We start from the raw sequence: 23,866 nt of genomic DNA, 5'->3' as shown, positions 1-23,866 counted from the left end.
CCTTTACGGAAATTACAAGCAAAAAGAGCAATATTTGATGTTCTCATGACATATGAGACATTAGATGTTGAGTCAGCAGATATAGAAAGTAATCGCCCAAATACATCGAGCTCATGTGTGTGGTTTTTGCACACAATTTGAATGTTGCACTGGTTATTATAATTATTACTTAGTGGACTGTATAATTGTTAGGAAATATGACGAAATCTCTTGCCCAAATAGATAGGAAAGTATTGCACTAACCTGATATCTTCTTTAACATATGCTTCGTCCCTTCTAGTCACGCACGGCGCACTTGATTGGTAAGCACACACACACTCGAAATGTAGGCAGAGACTCCTTTGACTTGTTTGATCCTTAGGGAAACGTTCCACGTGGATTCTTGGGAAGTGATAGGAACACAAAATGCGAGCTCCTACTTTGCTCACAACCGCAAGGCAAGTGAGTTGTAGATTGGTGGCGCCACTGTCTTGCGCAGGCGCCGGACTTGTCATTTACCAAAGTAAATACAAGTTAGTACAACTTAATATAACTACCTATCCATATATATCCTCGCGTGACCTCGCCGCAGGCGAGGTAACGCGAGGTAACGCCGCGATCGACCTTTGTTGTCACGTTCAACTATCGTCAGTAAACCGACTTTACAGACAACCAATTTTTTTATTTAAAATTTCAATCTCAGAACCAAAATGGTTCGACTGAATTACACGCACGATAGTGTCACGGCTTTGTTTTAATTGTGACAAAACGACACTGGAGTCGCTAAAGGCGACTATGGAAAAATTAAAATCAGTTAGGTTTTTGATTACGAATCGTAAAACCTTTGCTAGCAGCACGGCCGCCATTAATTCAAGTCTAGGAATTGATAAAATTGGTTTTAAAGGGGCAACCTTAGATTTGCTTGTCAGTAATCGAACCTTAACCCTTCCGCCCTCGTCTATACTGCGTAAATAGACGCAAACTGCATAGCCGCGCGATGACGCATCACAAAAGCCTATAGGTGCGTATAAATGAAGCGCGGCAAAGCATCGAACATTGGCGCGCGTTGCGGCCGCGCTCTATGTAGACGGCATCGCGAACATTGCCGCGCTCGAACGTGCCGCGGGGCGATCCGCTCGCTGTCGGTTTTAAGTTAACGTAAAGGTGCGTATAAATGAAGCGCGGCAAAGCATCGAACATTGGCGCGCGTGGCGGCCGCGCTCTATGTAGACGGCATCGCGAACATTGCCGCGCTCGAACGTGCCGCGGGGCGATCCGCTCGCTGTCGGTTTTAAGTTAACGTAAAGGTGCGTATAAATGAAGCGCGGCAAAGCATCGAACATTGGCGCGCGTGGCGGCCGCGCTCTATGTAGACGGCATCGCGAACATTGCCGCGCTCGAACGTGCCGCGGGGCGATCCGCTCGCTGTCGGTTTTTGAGACCGCTCCAAAGGAACTTCAGTCGTTCGCTCGCGCGCAGTGGGGACAGTTGTAGTTTTGGTGATTTGGCTTGCGCGGCGAATACGTAAAAATGGACAACGAAAAGTGCCGTTTACTAATACAATTGTATAGCGCTAAAGAATTTTTGTGGAACAGCAAATCCTCCCAATACCACAATAAATCGCTGAGGTATGATGCGTGGGTAGAAATCAGTAAGAAAATGGATATACCTATTCCTGAGTTGAAAAAGAAAATGACTACACTTTTGGCGTCCTACAGAAGAGAAAAATCTAGAATAGCTAAAAGTTGTCGAACTGGTTCTGGTAAGTACCTATTTATTTTGCATTTACAACAAAAAATAAAACTCATTTTGTAATAACGTAAATAATTTTAATTTTTATTACAGCCACAAATGAAGTTTACGTTTCGAAGTGGTTTGCTTTCGATGACTTTAATTTCATGAGGGATAAAGATCTACCCAATGAAACATTGGACACAATGTCTGAAAATGTGAGTACAAGTTTTAATATCTATTTTGCCAAGATATTGGACCATTGGTAACAAAGTGATGGGCTAGGTGTGAAGTTCACACCTAGCCCATCACTTTACACACACACACACTTCACACTGTGAACGTATTTGTTGTGCAAAATTTCCCGCTCTTCTTGGGATATAATTAAGAGGCAGTAGTGATGTAGGGGTAGTTTCATTTCTCCAAGTTCCAGGTATAATTTGCCCCTCATTTCCTTCACTATCTATACATCCTTGCGGCGTGTACTGTGATCTTGTCAGAGTTCTTTTTCTCAAATAATTATGCAAATGTATTGTTGCTAAAACAATTTTAGTAGCAATCTTTGCTTGTAGTAACATAGGTTTGCGTAGAACTCTAAAAACTGAGCTCAGAATCCCGAATGCATTTTCCACACACCTACGTGCTCGAGATAACCTGTAATTAAAGATTCTTTCCTCGGAACCCCTTTCTAGATCTCCTGGAAACGGTTTCATAGTATATTCATTTAAAGCAAAAGCTTTGTCAGCTAGAATCACATATGGTACTTTGAAGGAATAGGGCACTTGAAGAATGGATGGAGGAGGAAGTCTCATAGATTTTTCTTCTAGTTTTTTGTATAAGTTTGTATTTTTGAAAATACCGCCATCAGATAGTCTACCTTGACAGCCCACATTTACATACGTAAAACAATAGTCTGCATCGACTAAAGATAGTAATACTAAAGGCGTGTCCAAACATAGCGCGGCAATCGTGAGCGGCATGCCGCGCGCGATTTCCGCGCTGTGTTTGGACGGCCGCCGCGCACGAATGCCGCGTGTTGCTGCCGCGCGCGAACGAGGTTGCCGCGCGCGTAGTGTTCGTTCGTCAGTGAAGGTGTGTGGACGTAAACGATGGATAACGAAACGGCAATTCGACTTATTGAAATATATGGTTCATTTAATGCATTATGGGACACCAGGCGCAAAGAATATCATAACAATAATTTAAGAGAAGACATGTGGGATGAAATCGCAAAAAATTTCGAGCAACCGAAAGCAGTTCTAAAAACCAAAATGAAAAGTCTTTTAAGCTCATACAGAAGGGAGAGAAACAGAGAAAAAACGAGTAACATTACTGGTTCGGGTAAGTTTAATCTTTTATTTAATGATATTGATGAAATGACAATAAGTACTCCTACAGCAAACAATAACAAAATGAAGTACTTGTAACAAAAGATTCTATTCTACTTACATATAGGTATCTAAGTTAAATGTATACTGTGGTATATGTAGTTCTTGGAATTTACGTAGCCGAGTGAGCTTTATTTGTGGTTACGTCGTGTACATGTATAATTGTGTAAGTGTGCGTGCCTGTCGGAGCCTAGGTGAGAGCGGTCAGGCGCATGCATTGCGCTCGCTCACACTTATACAGATGCGATACACACACAACCATGAGCCACCCGCCCTCGTGAATTGCAAGAACTATAGCAGGTAATGATAGTAATATGGTTCGTACGCAGTTCGCACGTTTGTAATGCTCAACTAAGTATAGTACGTTTTTTCATGCACGACCCAAAATATAAATAAATATGGCAAACCGATTGAGTTTGACATTTCTTAGAGCGCAAAATCATTGAATGAATGTTTTTAATAAATCAATGAATTAATGCAATTACGTAGATTGAATAATTTTCGAAATACGTATAATCATCATCGAAATATTTTGGTTAAAATATGTGACCGTTGTAAAATATGTTTAACGGTCTGATCAGCTGGTAAACTAGACTGATGGTCGTGAGTTTATACACACATGTTTAGGAAAGTATTTCTCACAAGCAGATGGATATAACAGAATTGACACTTTTATTGTTACAGATAGAAACAAGGCCTACAAGTCTAAATGGTTTGCCTACGAATCTTTCCACTTTTTGCATGATAGGGGTAATCCTATTGACACAGTGGTAAGTACGCTAATTTCATACATACATTCATGTATAACCATACTAATATTATAAATGCGAAAGTGTGTTTGTTGGTTTGTCCTTCAATCACGCCGCAACAGAGTTACGGATCGACGTGATTTTTTGCATAGGTATAGCTGAGGACCTGGAGAGTGACATAGGCTACTTTTTATCCCGGAAAATCAAAGAGTTCCCGAGGGATTTTAAAAAATAAATTCACGCGGACGAAGTCGCGGGCGTCATCTAGTTTCTCATAACGTAATTATTTAATATCTATCTTGCCAAATAATCGACCCGTTTGCCATAAAATGTTCTGCCAAAAAATTACGAATATCGGTTGGAGTGCCACCTATACATTCGTTCGGTGTTAAAGTAACTGATTCATTCATTGAGTTATTAGAGGTTGTTATTGAAGAGCTGTTTCGAAGAAAATTATGCAAGTGAACAGCAGCTAGAACTACCTTTTTAGCTGATGTTGGGTTTAACATAATTGCATTTCTCAGTACTCTAAATTTAGACGCCAAAATACCAAAAGCATTTTCAACTACTCTACGTGCTCTCGATAGTCTGTAGTTAAAAATCCGTTCTTTAGACCCTTTTGAATGAATTCCTGCAAAAGGTGTCAACATATATTTAGTTAAAGCAAAAGCTTGATCTCCTAATATGACATAGGGTACTTTTGTTGTGTAGGGTATATTTAAAATTTCTGGTGCTGGTACATTAAGTTGATTATTTTCTAACTTTCGGTACAATTCACAATGTTTAAAAACGCCTCCATCTGATATTCGACCTTGACTTCCAACGTTAACGTACATAAAATTGTAATTTGAGTCTACTAATGCTAAAAGTACAATACTAAAATATTTTTTATAATTGTAATACTCGGTGCCGCTTCTAAAAGGAGCCTGAATAGTTATATGTTTTCCGTCCAAAGCACCGATGACATATGGGAAATTCCATTTTTCCTCGAATTCTTTAGAGACTATCTTCCAATCTTGTTCCGATACTGGTAACTGAAAAATATAAAGTTCACATTAAAAAAATGCGAAATTTATCTTAACACGGGTGGGGGTGGGTAACCTCAAAGAATCGCGTGGAAATCTAACTACGACATTCTACGACAGATATAAATGAAAACAGTCGGACATCATACGAAAGCATTTTAGTCCTAGCTGAAACGGAGACACTTCTTAAATCCCAAAGACTATACCTATATTCTACAAACACAACTAAAAATCGTTGTTTTGATTACAGGATTGTGGCTCATCGTCGCAGTCACATAATACAGAACAAGGAGCTACAGAACAAGGCGCTACAGAACAAGGCGCTACAGAACAAAGCGCTACAGAACAAGGCACTTCAGAACTAAATACGACTAACATGAATACTGCATCTACGATTCCAACTAAAAGGAAGCCAACAAAGAGAACACACGAAGATCCGGAGTATGATGCCGAGAATAAAATGTTAGAAGATGCATTGGAAGAAATGCGAAAACAAAGCGATAACAGCAACGATTTATACGTTGCTTTTGGCATGCACGTAGCGGCAGAGTTGAGAAAATACGATCCCATAACCTTAGCAAGAGTAAAACATTCCATAAATACTATAATATTTGACGCTGATATGGCATGTATAAACCAACTCAATCAGTCTACAATTCAAGAAAACGATGAAAGAAGACCAGGTTATTTTACTACACATTATACCGATATCTCCAATACGGCATCCTCTAGTGACTCTAGTATGGGATCCGGACTTACACAATTGATTAACGATTTGAATACTGAGAATAGTTTATAATTAAATAGTGATTGTTTCATTTTTATTGTCTGCACATTAAACATGCACATATTTATGATTGATTAAAAACTTAATAAAAATAATGTAAGTAATAAAGTTGTTCTTTTTTACCTTTATCACATCCTTCAGAGCTTTCACTAGGGCATCGCACACCTCTGGGACTATTTTTGAGATTGTTTGCTTTGACACGTGAAATATATATTGTAGACTAGTATATGAGTCTCCTGTGGCCAAATATCGCAAAGTTATTGCGAGTCTCTCTTTCGTCGTTATTGCTACACGCCAGTGTGTATCAGTTTTTTTAATAAATGGTTCCACCAGTGTATGTATATGTTCAAATTCTTCCAAGGTCAATCTTAAAAACTGTGTTGTTCGATAGTGGATTTCATAATTAATCACTTTCAAATTCTTTACCCTCTGTTGGAAAAGTGGTCGTATCCAGCATTGCCTTGTTTTTTTCAGTCTCTTCCTTCTGCGTAATTTTCGAATAATAAGTAGAGCTACAACACACGCGGCCGCTTTCATTTTGGATCGAATGCAAACTGAGAGCACAGCGTGTCTAGGACATGCCGCGCAGTATTGCCGCGCACACATTTCTGGGATGTCTACACTAGTCGCGCATCAGAGCTGTGTCTCGCGATTGCCGCGTGTTGCTGCCGCGCACTCGCAGCGCTATGTTTGGACACGCCGTAAAGGTGCGTATAAATGAAGCGCGGCAAAGCATCGAACATTGGCGCGCGTGGCGGCCGCGCTCTATGTAGACGGCATCGCCGCGCGCGGCGACGCGAAAATTGCCGCGCTCGAACGTGCCGCGGGGCGATCCGCTCGCTGTCGGTTTTTGAGACCGCTCCAAAGGAGCTTCAGTCGTTCGCTCGCGCGCAGTGGGGACGGTTCTAGTTTTGGTGATTTGGCTCGCGCGGCGAATACGTAAAAATGGACAACGAAAAGTGCCGTTTACTAATACAATTGTTTAGCGCTAAAGAATTTTTGTGGAACAGCAAATCCTCCCAATACCACAATAAATCGCTGAGGTATGATGCGTGGGTAGAAATCAGTAAGAAAATGGATATACCTGATTCCTGAGTTGAAAAAGAAAATGACTACACTTTTGGCGTCCTACAGAAGAGAAAAATCTAGAATAGCTAAAAGTTGTCGAACTGGTTCTGGTAAGTACCTATTTATTTTGCATTTACAACAAAAAATAAAACTCATTTTTTAATAACGTAAATAATTTTAATTTTTATTACAGCCACAAATGAAGTTTACGTTTCGAAGTGGTTTGCTTTCGATGACTTTAATTTCATGAGGGATAAAGATCTACCCAATGAAACATTGGACACAATGTCTGAAAATGTGAGTACAAGTTTTAATATCTATTTTGCCAAGATATTGCACCATTGGTAACAAAGTGATGGGCTAGGTGTGAACGTATTTGTTGTGCAAAATTTCCCGCTCTTCTTGGGATATAATTAAGAGGCAGTAGTGATGTAGGGGTAGTTTCATTTCTCCAAGTTCCAGGTATAATTTGCCCCTCATTTCCTTCACTATCTATACATCCTTGCGGCGTGTACTGTGATCTTGTCAGAGTTCTTTTTCTCAAATAATTATGCAAATGTATTGTTGCTAAAACAATTTTAGTAACAATCTTTGGTTGTAGTAACATAGGTTTGCGTAGAACTCTAAAAACTGAGCTCAGAATCCCGAATGCATTTTCCACACACCTACGTGCTCGAGATAACCTGTAATTAAAGATTCTTTCCTCGGAACCCCTTTCTAGATCTCCTGAAAACGGTTTCATAGTATATTCATTTAAAGCAAAAGCTTTGTCAGCTAGAATCACATATGGTACTTTGAAGGAATAGGGCACTTGAAGAATGGATGGAGGAGGAAGTCTCATAGATTTTTCTTCTAGTTTTTTGTATAAGTTTGTATTTTTTGAAAATACCGCCATCAGATAGTCTACCTTGACAGCCCACATTTACATACTAAAAAACTGTAGTTGAAAAATTCTGTACCACTGTTTATAGGTGCTTGCAACACTACATGTTTGCCATCCAATGCACCTACTGCATGAGGAAAGTCCCATTTGTTTTCGAAATCGTGTGCTATCTGCAACCATTCTTCTTCTGAGTCCGGTACCTGCAACAATTAATTAAACATTCGTATTTTTTTATAGTCGGCAACAGCACAAATTGCACAAAATAATGATACAGGACCAATTACACCTTCTGCTATGGAACAAGAAATAGAACCACCAAGTGACATTATGAACGCTCCAGATGTTCAAGACCAATTATACTGTTTACCAAGCCAGATAATAGATGGCGCTGTACGACCAATATGTCGCGGTCTTGGTCGATTATGTAAGGAATATATACTCATGTAAAATATTGATCAAGTGTGTTCGTCCTTGGGTTCAATAAACCGGCCCGGCCTTTTAGAACAAACCGTGGTTTTTTTGTTACGACCTGCGGTCCCTCAGAGCACGGCGGGCTGGAGCGGGAACACCAGATAATCTGAGAGTAAAGAAAAAGAAAAAGGTAAACGCTGAAGAAGATTCCCCTATGCTGAAAAAAGCATTTCAGGTTCTAATTGAATCCGCTGCATCATCTGCTGACCCATATTTTTCTTACGCTTCTCACATTGCTAATGAACTCCGTAAATATGATCCACGCACTTTAATATACGTCAAGCAAGCGATTAACAATGTGACATTTGAAGCTGACATAGGAAAATATTCGAGTTATGGGTATTGTACCCAAAATTATTCACAGTCACACTACACCTCAACACCGTCTCCTCAGGTCTCGACTCCGTCTCCTCAGGCCTCGACTCCGTCTTCTCAGATTCCAGACACTACACCTACTGCTGAACGTGAACCAACGCCATTGCCTATGGACGATTTTTTCCCCTAAATGATAATAAAAATTATATCAATAAATAAATATAATAATAAAAGAAAACTAGATATTTTATTTACTCACCTTTACCCAGTCTTTTAGTGCATCGCAAAGCGCATCGCAAACTTCAGGAACAATTCTTGAAATTGACTGTTTAGATACTCGAAAAAGGTATTGCAGGCTAGTATAGGAGTCTCCAGTTGCCAGAAATCTTAAAGTTATTGCTAATCTTTCAGTAACTGATATTGAATCTCGAAATAGTGTGTTCATTTTCCTAACACTTGGTTCTATTAATGATTTTATTAATTCGAACTCTGTAGATGACACTCGCGTAAAAATTTTTATAGTGTCTTCAACCGCTTCATATCTTATGTCTTCCAGAAGTTTCACGCCATATAGCGATCTATTTAGATATAATTTTTTCATCCACCAACGCCTTTTTCTTTTATATTTTTTACAAATAAGATGGTGGTGAATCACAATGAAAGCGGCAGCTAGCCGCCCGACCACGCGCGTACATACTCGCAGGTTTACAAGAGTGAACTGGTCTGACTATCCGCCGCGGTCTGTTCGTGATGGATCGCCTGCCGCGCGCGGCTGTCACGTCCAACTTTTATATCTACATATTGGCTCGCGCGGCAAATGAACGTCAACTCTGGTCGAACATTGGCTCGCGCGGCTGCCGCGCTTAATTTATACGCACCTTAAGATAATCAAAGAAATTACGTCAACGCCCAACAGGGCTAAAAAATTCCGAGAAATAATATTTTCGGCGAAAAAGGAACCAGTGAGGCGTGTAACATCTGCCCCCCAAAACGTCACTTCATGATGACCACGACCGCTCTGCCAAGAGTATTCGCTTTTACAAAAAGCTAAAAAAGAATGTTACCCAAGTGAAGATACTATAAAAGTTACTGAAACCAGTTTTGAAGTGGAACTGCAAGCTTTACCGCTTCGAGACTAATTCAATATTTGAAAGAAGTCATTGAAACCTTATCAGAGTTTAAGAAGCAACATCTTGTCTTAATATCCAAATGGGGTTGTGATGGATCACACCAAACCCAATTTAAACAAATATTTAGCAACATTACAGACGATGATGCCGACATCTTTTTGAGTTCTCTTGTACCTCTGAGATTGGTTGTGTCTGTTAGTGGAAAGACAACAAAAATTGTTTGGCAGAATCCAGTCCCTTCATCAGTAAAACGCACCAAATCTAACTGACAGTAGTATATTGGAAGTAGAGTCTGAAGATCCAAAGCCAAATGAAAATACAGTAGAGCCTCGATAATCCGTACTCTGAATAATCCGAACGCCGCTGTAATCCGAACTGCCGACTGCCCCTCTCTCTCCCTTACCGTGACCGCTGATCTTATATTTTGTTACGCAAGAGACTGAGGAGTCTGGGAATGACAAGTCTTTTGTTGACAATACTTCAGCTTTAAACGTCAAGAAAATTCCTCATTCACAAGCTATATCAGCACTGAATACTTGTTTAGATTGGGCTGATGAAAATGACTTGTCTTTATCCGAAAAGATGATGCTGCGTAATTTGAGGGACAAAGCCTTTTTTTGGTCAATAAATAGAACCCGCCAAACTAAAATTGATGACTTTATGAATAAGTAACATATTTTGTGGTTTAAATATGTGTTTTATAGTACCTGAATAAATATTTTTTGTCAAAATATATTTGCATTTTTTTAACATACTGTAATCCGAACGCTCCGTGAGTCGGAACAGGGGTTATTTTTTGGTAGTTCGGATTATCGAGGCTCTACTGTAAAAGGTCTCGTTACCAATCTTATACTTCAACTCGTAAAAGAAAATACTGTGAAGATGATTTTGAGAATGAAATTCTCCAAACTTTGAAAAATTCAGAAAACAAACACGTTTCATTTTTTAAATCAATTTTACCATTTCTGGAAAAACTAGATGACCAACAAACATTGACTTATCAAAGTCGCGTAATGCAAATATTGACAGATTTCAATCAACCCACATATCAATACAATCAACCGTCATACAGCGGCTACCAAACATTTCAAAGTGGCTACGAAAGACCACAACAAACTACAACAAACAACAGCAACTTATCAAACAACTTGCAATCCATCATCTGCAAGTATTGATTTTAAGCGAGTAATAAAATGTGCACTATGACTTTATATCACTGATTTAATAATTAAATTAATATTTTATAATTTACAACGACTTGATATGCTTCCGAGATCACCGACAAGAGAGAAGAGAGAGAGCGGTCATAGACACCATATCAGACACAGTACTATTTCAGTGAGTACGGGCAACATTAGGCTTCAAATTTAAATTTTACTTCTAACACTCCCACTAAATTTAAGCCTTATAAAAATAAACAGTAACAAAAATTTAACAACAGAATGATACATTTAAAATTAAGTGTTAAGTGTTACCAAGCCTATCTTTTCTCTCAACAATCTAAACTTGTCTCTACTCAAAGCTTTAGTAAAAATATCAGCATACTGATTACTACTGCAAACATACTTTAAATCAATTACTTTATCATAGTACTTTTCTTTTACAAAATGATACTTAATATCAATGTGTTTGCATCTTTTATGAAAATTAGCATTTCTTATAACACTTATAGCACTCTGATTATCTAAATTTAGGCACAATGTCTGTTGTTTATATTCACCAATATCACTTAATAACTGTTTAATCCAAATGGCTTCTTTGGTAGCGGCACAGGCTGCCATGAATTCAGCCTCTGTTGTCGATAGAGCTACAGTTTGCTGACGTTGGCTGGACCAAGTTACTGCTGCTCCATTCTTTATAAACACATAGCCCGTGATTGAGCGTCTGGTGTCAACATCATTGGCATAGTCTGCGTCACAGTAACCCAGGATTTCATGGTTCGTTGAAGATAGATAACACAGACCATAATTCTTGGTTTCTTTCAAGTATTTGAAGATTTTCTTGACTGCGTTCCAGTGAGATTCATTATAGCAATTAAGAAATCGACTCACCAGGCTTACAGCAAACATGATGTCGGGCCGGCTTACTATTGCTAGGTGCATCAGTGAACCCACTGCTTCTCTGTAAGGGATATTCTTGTCAGCTGAGCACTCTCCTTTCTCGAGCTTTATATGAGGATCAACTGGAACACTGACTGTCGGAGCGAAAGTTTCCTTGTAATCTATACCTTCAGTTTGTGCATAACCCTTGGCACAAAGTCGTGACTTGAACCGTGGACCCGTTGGCTCGTCTTTGATTCGGAAGACCCATTTACATCCAATCACTTTGGTGTCTGATGGTTTTTCTACCAATGTCCAGGTTTCATTCTTCTCATGAGCTTCAAGTTCTTCACTGATAGATTTTCTCCATTTATCTGCTTCGCTCGAACTCAATGCATCACTGTATGTTTCAGGAGCTGTACAGAATAGAACATCTTCATTGTAACACAGGTAAGTATTCTCTTCTGGTTTTCTTGTACTTATTTTATTTCTAGGTCTCAATGTAATATGTGAAATCAGAGGAGACTCGATACTAGACTCACTAGTCTCATCAGGTAAGTATTCACTTTCTGACTTATTTTCAGTGACAGTGTCTTGTGAGCTATCTGAGGGATTGTCTTCACTTTCACACGAATCACTTCTCTGGTGTGTTTCTGTTGTAGTATTCAACTCCACGGGTATATAATTTCTTTTGACAGTAGATTCTAGGAAAGTAGCATCTCTACTTTTAATCACGGTCTTGGAGTTGGGTACAATAAACCTATAACCTTTAGTATTATCACAATATCCAATGAAAATCATTTTCTGAGCTTTAGGATCCCATTTCTTTCTTTAGGTACATTATATGTTATTTTATTCACAAATATTTTCTTACAGATCATCCAAAAATGTTATGTAATATCTTCTACCACCCAGTGATTTGGTTTCAACAAGACCACAGACATCTGAGTGTATGAGTTCTAATATATTATGATTCAATTTTGAACCTTGACTTTTGAAGAGCAGTGGTGTTTGCTTTCCTTCCTTGCATGTTGCACATGCAAAAGTGACTTTCTTTTCTAATAAGCAAACACTTTTCTATTTTCTTTCATCTTTTCCAGACTATTTAAGTTCAAATTAGCCATCCGGTGGTGCCACTGGTAAGTATCTTGCTTGTCAACGTCGGACATGTATGCATAGTCCTTAGAGATATTCTGCCAGTACATGTTGTTGATTAACCTTGCTGCTGCCACAGGTAAGTATCTTGCTTGTCAACTTCGGACATGTATGCATAGTCCTTAGAGATATTCTGCCAGTACATGTTGTTGATTAACCTTGCTGCTGCCACAGGTAAGTATCTTGCTTGTCAACTTCGGACATGTATGCATAGTCCTTAGAGATATTCTGCCAGTACATGTTGTTGATTAACCTTGCTGCTGCCACAGGTAAGTATCTTGCTTGTCAACTTCGGACATGTATGCATAGTCCTTAGAGATATTCTGCCAGTACATGTTGTTGATTAACCTTGCTGCTGCCACAGGTAAGTATCTTGCTTGTCAACTTCGGACATGTATGCATAGTCCTTAGAGATATTCTGCCAGTACATGTTGTTGATTAACCTTGCTGCTGCCACAGGTAAGTATCTTGCTTGTCAACTTCGGACATGTATGCATAGTCCTTAGAGATATTCTGCCAGTACATGTTGTTGATTAACCTTGCTGCTGCCACAGGTAAGTATCTTGCTTGTCAACTTCGGACATGTATGCATAGTCCTTAGAGATATTCTGCCAGTACATGTTGTTGATTAACCTTGCTGCTGCCACAGGTAAGTATCTTGCTTGTCAACTTCGGACATGTATGCATAGTCCTTAGAGATATTCTGCCAGTACATGTTGTTGATTAAGCTTGCTGCTGCCACAGGTAAGTATCTTGCTTGTCAACTTCGGACATGTATGCATAGTCCTTAGAGATATTCTGCCAGTACATGTTGTTGATTAACCTTGCTGCTGCCACAGGTAAGTATCTTGCTTGTCAACTTCGGACATGTATGCATAGTCCTTAGAGATATTCTGCCAGTACATGTTGTTGATTAACCTTGCTGCTGCCACAGGTAAGTATCTTGCTTGTCAACTTCGGACATGTATGCATAGTCCTTAGAGATATTCTGCCAGTACATGTTGTTGATTAACCTTGCTGCTGCCACAGGTAAGTATCTTGCTTGTCAACTTCGGACATGTATGCATAGTCCTTAGAGATATTCTGCCAGTACATGTTGTTGATTAAGCTTGCTGCTGCCACAGGTAAATATCTTGTTTGTCAACATCGGATATGTATGCATAGCTCTTAGAGGTATTCTGCCGGTACATATTGTTGTTTAAGCTGGCTGTTACCACTCTCTTATTTTAGTTATTCACAATAACACACAGAAATAATAAAACAGCAAATTATTATATATTACTTGGCCACCACTATGATTTGACTTACTGATAGTATATTTGTAGCAAGTTCCGGCATATACAGGACATCTTTGAATAAACTTTTGTCATTGCTAACCTCTGAGCATCTCTGACATCTTGCAAAAGTTTAGACTTTACGGAGTCTGCCGATATTTGCATACCTGAGCTCTCAATTGCTATTATCATAAGCTTGTAGGAATCAGGCAGACCGGAGAGTAGCAATGTTCCCAACCACTCATTATCCACTTTGAAGCCTTTTCTTAGCTTATGAGCTGTCGTGATGATCTTACTAACGTATTCCTCTACGTTTTGGCATCGGTCAAGTGTCGTAGTGCACAAGTCACGCAGCAGACCTACTCGGCGTGTCAGCCCGGAGTCGTCAAAGGCACGTGATAAGTTATCCCAGACTTCTTTGGCTGTATTCGCTTCTTGAATGTGTACGTAATTAATAGGATCAACTAATAAAATAATCTTTGATTTTGCTTTAATGTCCAGCTTCGGATCCACGTGGTCATTGTCACCGTACTCTATGCAACACCACAAATCTTCATGTTGCAGATATGTTTGCACTGCAAATCTCCAGGTATTATAATTATCTCTTCCTGTGAGTTTTTCTATTAATGTAAGTGGATTCGCCGATGACATTTTTGTGAAAAATTATTTTAGTGCGAAATGCGGCGCACGTTGTCGCGAGGTTGTTTTGACAATGTACGTACAACTTTTATTTAATCGGGCTTCCGGGCCCTTAACCTATTGATTTTAAGCGAGTAATAAAATGTGCACTATGACTTTATATCACTGATTTAATAATTAAATTAATATTTTATAATTTACAACGACTTGATATGCTTCCGAGATCACCGACAAGAGAGAAGAGAGAGAGCGGTCATAGACACCATATCAGACACAGTACTATTTCAGTGAGTACGGGCAACATTAGGCTTCAAATTTAAATTTTACTTCTAACAGCAAGCATCCATGGCCAGACTTCGCCAAATCCATCCATAGAAGACATTTCACATCAATTAAGCGCTGTCTTATCAAACACACAGGAGTCCGAATACGATTTTTCTTAATCGAATAGTAAAGTTTGTTTGTATCGGAATTTATAAACCGAAATTAAAATTTCATGAAGCTTTTGTGACAAAGACAATAAACAAACTTTAACTTAACTAACTTTAGACTTTATTTAAACCATTTTCTTAAAATAATTAAACATTTTGATTTATGATAAGTATGTTTTATTTCTTACCTGATAGTAAAACTAAGCATCTCCATAGGTTCAACAGGTTTTCTGAACACATATTGTTTTTGTAAACGAGGTGCTATCTTGGTAAGTAGTTCTTCAAAAGTTGATAGGTCATTCTAAAATATTCAAAAAATTTCTCATTTCCACTTAATTTTAGCGCCATATATTTCCTTTTGGTCCTAACCTTAACCTCCGTCTGGGTTCATTGTAAAAATATACGGATTTACCCAAATTCTTCGGTTTCTGTTTCTTTTTCATTCGTCGTCTTAGTAACAACAAGAGAATAATTCTTTCGCGATCCATATCCACGCTCCAGCACGTTCGAGTGCTTTCGAGTTCGAGTTCATCAACAGCGAAATAAATGTCGACTGAATGGGCAATGGACGGTGCACCGTTCGCGGCACCGTGCTGCGGCGCGGCGCCGTGTCATGGCCCGGCGACGGCGTCGTGACGTTGTACGGTGACGGCGCCGCGCCGTGCATGATGGGGACGCGGCCTAAAGTCAGTTTACTGACGATAGTTGAACGTGGCAACAAAGGCCGATTGTGCTTCTTTGTCGCTCGTTCCGCGCTCTCGCTTGCACTTCAAGCCTTACATGGAACGCCTCAGAGCGAGGTAACGCCGCATGAGTCATGTTTTTTCGTGCGTGCAGCCGGCTCTATCGAATTATAAGACGTTGTCACGTCAAAAGGCTCCTATATGGAATCCTAAGGTTCTTTTAGAATTTCTAAGTGCGCAGAGCCCAGATGAAGAAAATTTCTATCAGGTTTCAAAACGTACTGCTACTTTACTTCTGCTTGCATCGGGTGTAACGTTGTAACGTGTTCCTTAAAAACTAAATAAATATTTAACACGGAACCCGCAAGCTTCGTTCGCGCCGGTCGCGTGTTTCATACTCTGAACTGCAGTGCGCGGGCGGCTAGTGAACCCTACCTACTAGGAACTGGTTTTGCACACGGGCCGCGACGCGCGGCTGCCGGCGCGGCGCGCGCGCTTCACTCGCTACACGGTCTCGGCACGGACGGTTCATTGTTCTGGATATAGAAATTAAAATTAAACGCACTACACGTCCTTAAATTAACCTAACCTATCTAAAATACAGGTGTGCTTGTGCTCCATAAGGACCCGCTGGGGTGAGTTCCAATAACTAAACTGTAACTAAACTGTTTTGTGTGCGCTGTAGTGTTGCTTTGCGGTCGCTGGACCGTAGACAACATGGCGGACGAGCAACTTGGCCTCTCCTCACACTACCCACTCTGGGGTTCCAGGTCCGCTGCATAGGCACTGAACTCAACGGCCGTCTTTCTGCCTGGTGCAACGCTCAAACACCGAGGAGCTGCCTCTGGAGCACGTCGTTAACCTGCCTGACGGAACCCCAGAAGGCCACGGAATTCCTCCTGGAGCAGGCCAGTCTCGTTTGTCCTAACTCATCTGCAGGGTGCGTGCGGTGGAAAAGACGATTAAAGGCAGGATCGACCCACACCCGGGACTTTTATTTACCTACTCCTGTGACGGCCTACCCCGTCACACGGGTCGAAGAGTACATGATCTCACTCTACTAAGGACGGATCCAGAACATTTTACAGATGATGGCAACTGTATAATAATGTGGCCAGCCTTTGGTTCCAAGACAGATTCTGCGGATCATAGGCAATCTGGTCGGAAAGTCACAAAACACCCTGACAAGAATTTAGATGTAGTGTACTGGATCCGCCGTTTGTTAGTAGTATCACAAGAAAAACGAAATGAAGGTAAATGGTTAGAATTATTTATTACACCTAGAAAACAATGTAAGCCGGCTACCAGGACCATCACTGGAGGTTGGATTAAGAGCAAACCTGAGACGAAAGAAATTTATCGAGTAGGTATTGGAAGAAACTGTTGCCGTCGCGCTGCGCCCGATCACATGAGTACCAAACGAGTTATCAATGTGTGAACGAGTAGTGTGTTTGTGTGCCAGCCGCCCGCTTCCCACGCTCACCCTCGCCCCTCCCAACCCGCACCTCCGCCGATCGCTTGCTTTGCTTTTAGTCGGATGTGGATGTCGACGACTGCAGCTTGCGTTACTCTAATACCTAAACTTACCTACCCACTCTTATTATTGATTTGGCTATTGTTAACGGACTTGAATCTTTGCAAATACAATTGGTCAGAGTGAGAATGAATTGTGGGCAATGGAAAGGCGCAAGCGTATCACGGCGTCAAATTTTGGAAAAATATGCAAGCTTCGGAGAAAAACCTCGGTTGCAGGCTTATTAAAATCATTACTCTATTCACAATTTAAAGGCACTCCTGCGACTAATTATGGAAAGGAGAAAGAAGACGAAGCCATTAAACAATTTTCCGAAGAAACCGGACTGTCCGTTGTCAAGTGCGGGTTGTTCGCGGTAGTTTGTCACCAAATTTTCTTTAACGGCCCGAAGTAGCACACATCTAAAGGTTGAGTCAGACGTGACGAGTTTGGAGGTAAACACATGAAACGGATGTTGTTTCTTCGCAGAGTTTTACAATTTTAGGATTGTGTGATGCTAAATTATCTCCTATGATTACTTTTAGACCAGATTTGGTTCTAGCCCAAGGTATAATTATTGTTTGAAACCAGTCTTCGAAAATCACAGTATCGAACCACCCAGAGGAAGAACGGTTATATCGTGCACCCTTCGGCCAATTTATTGGCTGTTTAAATGTTGAACTCTATAAACAACATAAGGTGGTAAAGTGATACCAGCAGCGGTAATAGCAAACATAACTGAAATGGCACCTTTGCTGTGGTTTAACACTCTTTCCGGGTATTTTACACCTCTTCAAAATAAGCATCGTTGTGCACCAGGATTATCTGCAAAATTGGTTTCATCATAGTTAACCAAGTTTTCTTTAGGTGCTCCATCTAAAGAAATTCTTTCAGAAATCTCGTCTGTATTTTTTTCGCACGACTCCTCTTTATATTTTGAGTAGAACGACTAGTGAGCTCAGTCTTATGTCTGTCGGTTTAAAAATAAATATGCCCATTTTCTGCCGGGATGTTTGTTATGGAAGATATCCCTTCCTGCCATTTGCTTCCAAATAATTTTTAACTACAATTCTTAAATCTAAGAGTGTTAAAGGGCTGTCACCGGCGGCTATTAAAACCCTCACGATGTTATTTTCGTCTTTTTCTGTAAGACGCCTTTTAGCTCCAGGATTTTGTGGATGCTTTTTGTGTAACTTATTTATCTAAAAGTGTTCTCCGCGGAATATCAAACGTTTTCTCGGCTTCATATGAGGATATTTTTTATTTCTCATTAATTCTAAAGCTATTTCTACTATAGACATGTCATGTTGACTAGTATACTGTCGCTTCTTTTTTGTAGGATTAATTTTTGCTCTTTTACTTATTGTGAAGACCTGCAATTATTCCAGATTCATTTATTTTATTACTGTACATGTACTAAAGTTAGATTTGATTCTATAAAAAAGCTGCTGAATAGTCAACTCAACACCAATTTTACACAGCATTCAAAACTAATTTTAGTGAAAACACCACCTTGTTTCGTGTAATATTAAATTTCTTCTTTTAGGTTATAATAGTAAAGGTAATATCTACGTGTTTTAATTAATATATCATTTAAATATAATTTGCCAATTTCGTCAAATGTTATATTATCTCAAATAATAGGTACAAATGAATTTATCAAAGATTAAGTGACAACCCTAGGGGTAGGCGAAGTACGTTACCATCATGGCGGCCGCAGCTACCTTGTTGATAAATCTTGATGTAACTCATTATCTACTTATGATATATTGAAAACAATTGTACAACATAAAAGACGATAAAGTAGTGATTTTATTTTACAATTAAGTTTAGCCATTAGTAGATTCTTGGCGGCACGTTTTTTGACCGGTAGAAATAAACATCTCACTTCCCGCAGCAGACAAATGGCACTGGTGGCTATTGTTGTGAAGTTAGTTACAAATGGTCAGGAATAGTATTGCCGTAGATAACACTAGTATTGTATGGGGGGGGGGGGGGGGGGGGGGTGTTATAATTTTATTTCGTCATTTTACTTCAGCATTGGGTTTATCAGATCAAGGTAGCATGGGAACGTGTCGTCATTATATACTAATTAACAAAAAACAACCTGTATATATTTTTTAATTTTGGAAATACAACATCTATCCAGAACTTAGTTGCAGTATTCATAACAGATACAATGCTGCTGTATGATTCTCTAGTGTAAAATTATATTTACATCGGTTGCACTTAGGATGTTACCTTAGATGTAGCACATTTGCTATTCTACTAATTGAGTTCGACTCGTGGCTGCGACACTAGCGCCTCACATGCGAGTGTGACGGATGTAGGAAACGCATTTTTGACATTTATGTATGAAAAGCGTTTAAAAAAATAAGTAATAACCATAATCAGCTTTCATTCCCCCTGTCACCCCTACATTTTTATTTTATTAACGTTTTGCTTGGACGATCCTAAATCAGCAATTCCAGCTTTTTATATTGTTATGAATAAATTTTTATATTATTTCCAGCCAATCAGTGCAAGGAGCGTTGGCAGAAACTGCGAGATAACTTCACAAAAGCCATAAAAAACCGAAAAGGCAAGCACGCTAGCACTTTTCGCTTCCTAGCACACCACTACCACCATCGACACCATCTAATTCTGAATCTGAAATGCGTCCAAGCACTTCTAACTCGAACGAGACACCACCACACTCAGGCAAAGATGTTGCTACAGTCTTTCAAGAATTTCTTTAAGAGAAAAGAAAGCGTGATCCCCATAGCGACCCAATACGTAATTTTTTCCTATCTATGTCAGATATAGTTGAAACGTTTCCAAAAGGGATCCAAGCAAGAATCCGCTCCTAAATCCTTTCCGCAACCTCCACAGTGCAGTTATAAAAAAAGTACAACTTTTTATTGCTCGACAATAAAGACGCAAGACATTGCTCGGATGCACCGTAATTTCTATAACTTGCGAAATAAACTTGATCAAGATAATTTCATATTGCAGCACTGCCGTATTGTGAAATGTTTTGGAATTAGACTAAAAAATGAATCTAGAGGACCAAAAAATCTTAGTGCAGAATACTACGTAACGATTAAAAATCCGCACAAACAGATAAGAGTTTGCAAATCTGCCGTGAAAGTTGACAATTTTGAACTGGTCATCATCGATAACTAGAATAAATGAGACATCTCAAAATATGTTTGTATAACGGAAAACGACGCAATCTCTAGTCTACCTTTGATCCTTGAAAAAGAAGCGGCTACGTGATGGCAAGGCGTGAAGGAAGGCATAAAGACGTGATGAGACTTCCCAGAACCGGCTGTGAGACGCGTTCGCACCCAAGAAATCCGGCTATATGATTTTTCAGGATATTAGCGCATCGGCAACAGGAGAACATGCTAACCGAAACATTTGTAGCCGAAAACAGGGCACTGTTGGCCTTACTCCCTGCCATTTAACGAAGAACAGCAGATGGATGTAATTTACGGTCAGTTGCATCAGAAGATTCGGGAGAAGGTGCAACGCCATACAGTGAATACCTTTGATGAATTAATAACTTCAGCCCGCAACGATGAGCAATTGCTCAGAGAAAAGACCTCTATTTCGGCAGACATTCCGGATGAAGTAAAGTTTAAGAAACTGAGGTGTGACTTCTGCCGACCCATCGGACACACCACGGAGGCTTGCAGGAAAAAAAATCGGCACCACGCTATGAAGGTCTCTGTAGGGGCCCTCGCCGTCACAGCCGGCTATCTCATGCTACGGTTGTGGCGCGCCAAACGTGGTACGCAGTCGGTGTCCTACCTGCAATCCCACCAAGCAAGCCGTTAAAACAGAAGCGCAGGTTGATTTTTGCGCACTGAATGTGAGGACGGACGTCCGACCGAGGCCCGTAATCGGGATAGGCATATATGACGCAGTAGGGATTGCCTATGTGGATACCAGCTTTACACTCAGCTCAAAGCCCGCGGATGTAAGTTCCTGAAACCAACCGTGACGATCACCTTAGCAGACGGGATTAAGCGAAGGGAAGACGTCCTTTTAGCAACGGTGCCTGTGCTGTGCGACCGCACGATGCCAACTTACTGTATTATAACAGATGTATCAGATATTGTAACAGTGTGAATGTTAATAATTGTTCTATTGAGTGGACGAAGACACTCATTCTAGAAGGAAAAGAATGTCAAGTTAAAAGAAATGAAATAAATAAAGAAACTTCGAGCGTCCCAAAAAACTGAGAAGAAGACCCTCTGGCTATACATCTCCTTAGTACCTTGACTGAAGTAATTCAGGTGTTTAAGTTTGTAAGGGAAAAAATGTAGTATGCTAGAGATATAGTCAATGGTATAAAGAAAAATGCTTCTGTGATTTGTCATTTTATTTTGTAAAAACAAACACAATAAAAGTCTTCTTCATATGTGATATAAACGATACATGGTTCTTTTATTTGATGAACAGTTCCAATAATGATTCGTCCTAAGTGTTAGAAAATACAGGTATTGTATAAAACTCAATATAGATGTATCTGAACATAGATGTTTCAAAAATTGGTCTGGTAGTGCAAATGGTATAGAATCAGACATTATTGCAGGAGGTTTTGCTAAAAGTACAGAAATGCATGGAATAGAATATAAATCATTTGCAACGAAATATCTGCAACAGAATTTATAGCACTTGGAAAAAAAACAAATAACCACAACGACTTTGCATCAGTGAAGCTTGGAAAAAGGTTGTAGAAAACTTTTTGCGTTTAAGAAAGGCGGTAACTGGAGTAGTAAATTATAGAGAATCACAAGAGCTTTTAAATCACGATAAAAGGATTAAATGTCTGAAGAAAGATATTAAAAATACAGCAAATTACGAGACCATGGTAATTACGTTGCTTACTTTTGTAACGCAGAAAAATACAAAAACGACTCGAATTTGGTTCCTGATCTTCAACGTACCGGTTGGTTAATGGACTGACGCGGACGTCCAGAACCACAAAATGAAAGGGTTCGAAAACTTCCAGTGGCTAAAAAACAAAAAAAAAAATATTTATTGTTACAGGCAATGTATGCAAGCAGCGGTGGACCAGGATCAAAGCAACCATGGAAAAGGATAGAACATCAACTATCCTGATGTTACCAAAATTGAAGCACAGGCATTTTACATGGATGACCTAGTTTCAGCTATGTAGTTTATTAAAATCAGTTTCACATGTGTTAACACAGTTGCAAAACGGAAAGTTATCGGCGCTCAGCATTGATAATAATTAAAGCAAAATTAGATGAGAAAAACTACTGCAGTAATTTATCGGCAGAACACATGAAAAACATGAACAACTTCTCAGCTATCCTACGAGATACAATAAGGTACCAGAAATCAGAAATTGGCGGAAATATATCTTGATCTTTTGTGTGAACACGTGCACCAATCAGCCCGCTCGGATGATAAAAAGAGCATTAAAACATTATCTAGTGACTGTGCAGACAAAACAAAGGCATAAATAGCCAGAGTCGCCTGTTATTTTTAGACAATAGGATAAAAATTAAAGCGCTGGCAAGTACAATAAAAAGTTTTTTTACGAAAAACTAAAAGTTTTTTAGAAAAATTCTATGGACAGATGAGTCCAAGATTGATCAAGACGGGATCACGAATTACCATAATGCACACTTCTGGGCACCTAAGATAGATCAAAACAACAAAAAGAGACCAAAAGGCTCACAACGACGTTTTTCTTTAAATGTGTGGATGGGTATACTTAGTATTAATAATAATTTAGTTGGTCCACATTTTATCAGTTTATAATTACTGCTGACTAACCAAAATTCGTACATCGAGAACCACTGAAGACATTAGTAAAAAGCTAAATCCTGCCAGAAAGCAGAAGAATTATTTTGAAAATTAATATATTTCAAAGCATATCATAGCTTCTGAACACGCTTAAAACGAGAATTGTTTCCTGTGGAAATGCGTTGCGTAACGCCATACCAGGTGGCATGGCGTTACGTAACGCATTGTATGGTCTTTTTTATTTATTATTGGATTGGATGTACCTTTTTTGCTAACGATTTTGGCAGTACTTGGAGTCGTTTTTTGAGGATTCTTACTCAACCGGTTGAATATTGCCATTCAATAGAAAATTGCAGGCTGTAGATGTCGAGTCGACATATTCCCACCTACTGCTGAACGTGAACCAACGCCATTGCCTATGGACGATTTTTTCCCCTAAATGATAATAAAAATTATATCAATAAATAAATATAATAATAAAAGAAAACTAGATATTTTATTTACTCACCTTTACCCAGTCTTTTAGTGCATCGCAAAGCGCATCGCAAACTTCAGGAACAATTCTTGAAATTGACTGTTTAGATACTCGAAAAAGGTATTGCAGGCTAGTATAGGAGTCTCCAGTTGCCAGAAATCTTAAAGTTATTGCTAATCTTTCAGTAACTGATATTGAATCTCGAAATAGTGTGTTCATTTTCCTAACACTTGGTTCTATTAATGATTTTATTAATTCGAACTCTGTAGATGACACTCGCGTAAAAATTTTTATAGTGTCTTCAACCGCTTCATATCTTATGTCTTCCAGAAGTTTCACGCCATATAGCGATCTATTTAGATATA

General features: G+C 39.4%; 2 protein-coding genes and 1 long non-coding RNA gene across 3 annotated transcripts; 2 read left to right on the top strand and 1 right to left on the bottom strand.

Annotated features, from left to right (window-relative positions):
* The first annotated feature begins 803 nt into the window (after positions 1 to 803).
* On the top strand, positions 804 to 22,826 carry LOC123865627. The gene is made up of 4 exons (XR_006796009.1): positions 804 to 814; positions 1,468 to 1,472; positions 15,342 to 15,351; positions 17,641 to 22,826. It is a non-coding gene; the product is annotated as an uncharacterized LOC123865627 (long non-coding RNA).
* Positions 2,657 to 6,089, top strand: LOC123865624. Its single transcript, XM_045906777.1, has 3 exons — positions 2,657 to 3,051; positions 3,783 to 3,868; positions 5,123 to 6,089. The coding sequence occupies exons 1-3, from the start codon at positions 2,820 to 2,822 to the stop codon at positions 5,669 to 5,671; spliced, it is 867 nt and encodes a 288-aa protein (XP_045762733.1). The 5' UTR covers positions 2,657 to 2,819; the 3' UTR covers positions 5,672 to 6,089.
* On the bottom strand, positions 6,928 to 8,991 carry LOC123865626. The gene is made up of 3 exons (XM_045906779.1): positions 8,656 to 8,991; positions 7,687 to 7,810; positions 6,928 to 7,410 (listed from the first exon to the last, which is right to left on the bottom strand). Exons 1-3 carry the CDS (start codon positions 8,839 to 8,841, stop codon positions 7,364 to 7,366), a joined length of 357 nt encoding a protein of 118 aa, XP_045762735.1. The 5' UTR covers positions 8,842 to 8,991; the 3' UTR covers positions 6,928 to 7,363.
* Positions 22,827 to 23,866: the final 1,040 nt, after the last annotated feature.

The sequence above is a fragment of the Maniola jurtina genome, chromosome 5 (assembly GCF_905333055.1).
Source record: "Maniola jurtina chromosome 5, ilManJurt1.1, whole genome shotgun sequence".
NCBI lineage: Eukaryota > Metazoa > Arthropoda > Insecta > Lepidoptera > Nymphalidae > Maniola > Maniola jurtina.
This window is presented reverse-complemented; position numbering and strand designations above follow the sequence as displayed.

Bases quoted from the DNA above. Each gene is read 5' to 3' on its own strand.
- LOC123865624 (XM_045906777.1), top strand. From the start codon at position 2,820: ATGGATAACGAAACGGCAATTCGACTTATTGAAATATATGGTTCATTT. The intron at 3,052-3,782 runs GTAAGTTTAATC...TTATTGTTACAG, and splicing joins GAGTAACATTACTGGTTCGG to ATAGAAACAAGGCCTACAAG. The intron at 3,869-5,122 runs GTAAGTACGCTA...TTTTGATTACAG, and splicing joins GTAATCCTATTGACACAGTG to GATTGTGGCTCATCGTCGCA.
- LOC123865626 (XM_045906779.1), bottom strand. From the start codon at position 8,841: ATGAACACACTATTTCGAGATTCAATATCAGTTACTGAAAGATTAGCA. The intron at 7,811-8,655 runs GTGAGTAAATAA...TAATTGTTGCAG, and splicing joins CACTAAAAGACTGGGTAAAG to GTACCGGACTCAGAAGAAGA. The intron at 7,411-7,686 runs GTACAGAATTTT...CTTTAATTACAG, and splicing joins GCAAGCACCTATAAACAGTG to GTTATCTCGAGCACGTAGGT.